This window comes from Cherax quadricarinatus, chromosome 83, assembly GCF_038502225.1.
Source record: "Cherax quadricarinatus isolate ZL_2023a chromosome 83, ASM3850222v1, whole genome shotgun sequence".
Taxonomy (NCBI): Eukaryota; Metazoa; Arthropoda; class Malacostraca; order Decapoda; family Parastacidae; genus Cherax; species Cherax quadricarinatus.
The window spans coordinates 2,080,909-2,086,908 of NC_091374.1; the positions used below are offsets into that span (position 1 = coordinate 2,080,909).

Consider the following 6,000-nt stretch of genomic DNA (forward strand, 5'->3'; position numbering starts at 1 on the left):
GGTACAGACCTGGGCACTTCCTGCTGGGTTTACGTTTACTAAGAGCCTGGGGAGGCATCACTAAGGGTACTGGGGTACAGACCTGGGCACTTCCTGCTGGGTTTACGTTTACTAAGAGCCTGGGGAGGCATCACTAAGGGTACTGGGGTACAGACCTGGGCACTTCCTGCTGGGTTTACGTTTACTAAGAGCCTGGGGAGGCATCACTAAGGGTACTGGGTACAGACCTGGGCACTTCCTGCTGGGTTTACGTTTACTAAGAGCCTGGGGAGGCACCACTAAGGGTACTGGGGTACAGACCTGGGCACTTCCTGCTGGGTTTACGTTTACTAAGAGCCTGGGGAGGCATCACTAAGGGTACTGGGGTACAGACCTGGGCACTTCCTGCTGGGTTTACGTTTACTAAGAGCCTGGAGAACCACCACTAAGGGTACTGGGGTACAGACCTGGGCACTTCCTGCTGGGTTTACGTTTACTAAGAGCCTGGGGAGCCACAAAGAGAAGAATGGCCAACAGTAGTAACTTGTAGTACATCTTCAGCTTGGACCAGGCAAAATATGTTGCATTCACATGCATGGACGTCTCTCTCCCTCACATCTACCTCCACTCCCGTCTCATCTTACCCACTCCACTTACTCCATCCACTCCAGATATTTTCAGAGACGAGATTCGTCAACACAAATGGTTTACTATAGAAAAAACACGTTTGGTTGGTTGTTTGGATTCACCACACACTCAGCGATATTTATTGACCTCTATGATTGGGTAAGATGTTTGGATTTTCAAGGTGGGTGAGGCAGGATGGTGGTTTAGCACAGGGCGAGATTTATCCGTAGGTTGGGATAAGTGAGGACGGGAGCGAGACAGATACAACCTCTCCTCTCACAGTCTGGTCGACAACTGACTCACTCGCTGACCTGCCATTGCTCTTGTATCCTTCCTCCCTCCCTCCTGCTGCTGCCCACTACTGTTACTACCACTGCACTACTACCACTACCACCACTACTACCACTACCACTATCACTACTACCACTATCACTGACCTGCCATTGCTCTTGTATCCTTCCTCCCTCCCTCCTGCTGCTGCCCACTACTGTTACTACCACTACCACCACTACCACTACCACCACTACTACCACTACACTACTACCACTATCACTGACCTGCCATTGCTCTTGTATCCTTCCTCCCTCCCTCCTGCTGCTGCCCACTACTGTTACTACCACTGCACTACTACCACTACCACTATCACTACTACCACTACCACTATCACTACTACCACTACCACTACACTACTACCACTATCACTACACTACTACCACTATCACTACACTACTACCACTATCACTACACTACTACCACTATCACTACACTACTACCACTATCACTACACTACTACCACTATCACTACACTACTACCACTGCCCTCCCTCCTGCTGCTGCCCACTACTGTTACTACCACTGCCCTCCCTCCTGCTGCTGCCCACTACTGTTACTACCACTGCCCTCCCTCCTGCTGCTGCCCACTACTGTTACTACCACTGCCCTCCCTCCTGCTGCTGCCCACTACTGTTACTACCACTGCCCTCCCTCCTGTTGCTGCCCACTACTGTTACTACCACTGCCCTCCCTCCTGCTGCTGCCCACTACTGTTACTACCACTGCCCTCCCTCCTGCTGCTGCCCACTACTGTTACTACCACTGCCCTCCCTCCTGCTGCTGACCACTACTGTTACTACCACTGCCCTCCCTCCTGCTGCTGCCCACTACTGTTACTACCACTGCCCTCCCTCCTGCTGCTGACCACTACTGTTACTACCACTGCCCTCCCTCCTGCTGCTGCCCACTACTGTTACTACCACTGCCCTCCCTCCTGCTGCTGACCACTACTGTTACTACCACTGCCCTCCCTCCTGCTGCTGACCACTACTGTTACTACCACTGCCCTCCCTCCTGCTGCTGACCACTACTGTTACTACCACTGCCCTCCCTCCTGCTGCTGCCACTGTCACTGCACTACTGCCACTGTCACTGCACTACTGCCACTGTCCTTGCACTACTGCCACTGTCGCTGCACTGCTGCCACTGTCCTGCACTACTGCCTGCACCACTGCCACTGCACTACTGCCACTGTCCTTGCTACTGCCACTACTGCCACTGCCACTACTACTGCCACTGTCACTGCACTGCTGCTGCTGCTACCACTGCCACCACTGCTACCTGCACCACTGCACCACTGTCACTGCACTACTGCTGCTGCTGCCACTGCCACCACTGCTGCCGCTGCCTGCTGTGCTATCACTGCACTACTGCCACTGCTGCTGCTCACCGCACTACTGCCACTGCCCCCACTACTGCCACTATCCTGCTCTGCCACTGCTTTTCACTGCCACTGCCACCACTGCTGCCACTATCACTGCACTACTGCCTGCACTACCACTGCCACCACTACTGCCACTGCCACTACTACCACTATCACTGCACTACTGCCACTGCCCACCACTGCTATCTGCACTGCACTACTGCTACACTGCTACCACTGCACTACTACCACTATCACTGCACTGCTGCCACTGCTACATTGCTACCACTGTCACTTTGCACTGCCACTGCACTGCTACCACTGCCACTGCACACCTGCCACTGTACTGCACTGCCACTATCCTGCACTACTGCCGCTGCACTGCTGCCACTGCACTACTGCCATATCATATACTGCCACTATGCTGCCTGCTGCCACTGTCGCTGCACTGCCGCTGCCGCTGCACTACTGCCACTGTCACTGCACTGCTGCTGTCGCTGCGCTGCTACTGTCGCTGCACTGCTGCCGCTGTCTGCGCTGCTGCCGCTGCGCACCGCACTCGTGCCGCTGTCACTGCACTGCTGCCACTGTCGCTGCGCGCTGCTGCGCTCACTGCCGCCGCTACTGCCACTGTCGCGCACGCTGCTGCCACTGCGCGCATTACTGCCGCTGTCGCTGCACTGCTGCCGCTGCACTGCTACCACTCACTACACCACTATCACTACCCTACTATCACTACACCACTATCATTATACCACTCACTACACTACTATCACTACACCACTATCACTACACCACTATCACTATCACTACACCACTATCACTACCCTACTATCACTACACCACTATCATTATACCACTCACTACACTACTATCACTACACCACTATCACTACACCACTATCACTACACCACTATCACTACACCACTAATCACTACACTACCACTATCACTACACCACTATCACTACACCACTATCACTATCACTACACCACTATCACTATCACTACACCACTATCACTACACCACTATCACTACACCACTATCACTATCACTACACCACTATCACTACACTACTATCACTATCACTACACCACTATCACTACACCACTATCACTACACTATCACTATCACTACACCACTATCACTACACTATCACTATCACTACACCACTATCACTACACTACTATCACACTATCACTACACCACTATCACTACACTATCACTATCACTACACCACTATCACTATCACTACACCACTATCACTATCACTACACCACCATCACTACACCACTATCACTATACCACTATCACTACACCACTATCACTACACCACTATCACTACACCACTATCACTACACCACTACCACTACACCACTATCACTACACCACTATCACTATCACTACACCACTATCACTACACCACTATCACTATCACTACACCACTATCACTATCACTACACCACTATCACTACACTATCACTATCACTACACCACTATCACTACACCACTATCACTACACCACTATCACTACACCACTATCACTACACCACTATCACTACACCACTATCACTACACTATCACTATCACTACACCACTATCACTATCACTACACCACTATCACTATCACTACACCACTATCACTACACCACTATCACTACACCACTATCACTACACCACTATCACTACACCACTATCACTACACCACTATCACTACACCACTATCACTACACCACTATCACTACACCACCATCACTACACCACTATCACTACACCACTATCACTACACTACACCACTATCACTACACCACTATCACTACACCACTATCACTATCACTACACCACCATCACTACACCACCATCACTACACCACTATCACTACACCACTATCACTACACCACTATCACTATACCACTATCACTACACCACTATCACTACACCACTATCACTACACCACCATCACTATACCACTATCACTACACCACTATCACTATCACTACACCACTATCACTATCACTACACCACTATCACTATCACTACACCACTATCACTATCACTACACCACTATCACTACACCACTATCACTACACCACCATCACTACACCATCACTACCACTACTTCACCACAACACATCTCTACAATACCATGACAGGATGACGCCGGGATACAGAATCACACAACACCAATCCATCCTCCTGGCTTATTCCACTCACTTAATATTTACATCTATGCAAGAACAAAATAGCGGTGAACTCGCAGATAAAAATATATATCGTAAATACACTATCCCAGCCAATAATGCTATAACGCGATTAAATACTTTCACTCAACATATACCCAATTAATAACAGAAATTCAATACAGAAATCGGTTAAAAAATAATTTTAATCTTTTAAGGTATAACTATGGTAAAGATGTAGTGATGACTCGTACGCTCTGAAGGATAAAAAAATCACTGTGTAATAATAGGCAGGTTGTTGCTTTAAGTCAGGACTGCTGAGTCAATCATTGTTTAATGGGTTTTTTTCTTTTTTTTTTTGTCCAGTTTTAAGCTGGTGTTTATATGTGAAAGTCACTGGCGATAATATGCCTTGATATTTACTTTCGTTATTGTGGTGGAGGTAGTGTTGGAGTGGTGGTGTGAGGGAGGTATGTCCAACACTCTCCCTCACCAACACTCTCCCTTACCAACACTCTCCCTCACCAACACTCTCTCCAACACCCTCTACAGCACTATCCCTCAACAACACTCTCTCCTATACCGTCCCTCAGCAGCACTCTCCAACATTCTCCCTTACAAGCGTTTTCTCTCCAACACTCCCTCACCAGCACTCTCTCCCACTACTACTTACTACTACTACTACTACCATTGCTACTACTACTACTACCACTACTACCACCATTACTACTACTACCACCACTACTACTACTACTACTACTACCACTACTACTACCACAACCACCACTACTACTACTATTACTATTACCACTGCTACAACCACTACTACCACCACCACCATCACTACTACTACTACCACTACTACTACTACCACCACCCTACTACTATTACTACTACCACCACCACCACTACTACTACTACTACTACCACCACCGCCACTACTACTAGTACTACTACTACCACTACTACTACAACCACTACTACTACTACCACCACCACCACTACTACTATTACTACTACTACTACTACCACCACCACCACTACTACTAGTACTACTACTACTACTACTACCACTACTACTACAACCACTACTACCACCACCACCACTACTACTACTACCACCACCACCACTACTACTAGTACTACTACTACTACTACCACTACTACAACCACTACCACCACCACCACTACTACTACTACTATACAAACACTACTACTCCCGCTCCTCTTAGGGAAGAGATAATTAACATAACATTAATTATCACAATTAAATTTAGTTTCTTTAAGCGTATCGAATCATGAGGATAATTAATACTGTAAGTAACAATTAAGATGACCGAAGAGATAACTTACCGTTCTCTCTCTCTCATACTAAGCTCTAACTTTGACCTAACTTATAATACTAACTTGAAGTTGCTTGCTTAAACAATCCTGCAGCACAAGGTCCGAGGTGTTAGGTTATGCTGTGTATCAGAAGATGAAGGAAATCAGATCAAATCTGATGGTCTGATGGTCTAAA

At 47.9% G+C, this 6,000-nt stretch overlaps 1 protein-coding gene across 8 annotated transcripts in view; it reads right to left on the bottom strand.

The window, feature by feature from the left end:
- sli (slit guidance ligand) overlaps window positions 1-6,000 on the bottom strand; it is a 659,016-nt gene that overhangs the window by 233,256 nt on the left and 419,760 nt on the right. The window contains exon 1 of one of the 8 annotated variants that reach the window (XM_070102677.1): window positions 447-914. The exons of the other annotated variants lie outside the window; for them this stretch is intronic. Coding sequence (XP_069958778.1) covers window positions 447-576 — 130 coding nt within the window. The 5' untranslated portion in view covers window positions 577-914. Of the gene's footprint in view, window positions 1-446; window positions 915-6,000 lie in introns of those variants that run through there. 8 annotated transcript variants of the gene reach the window in all.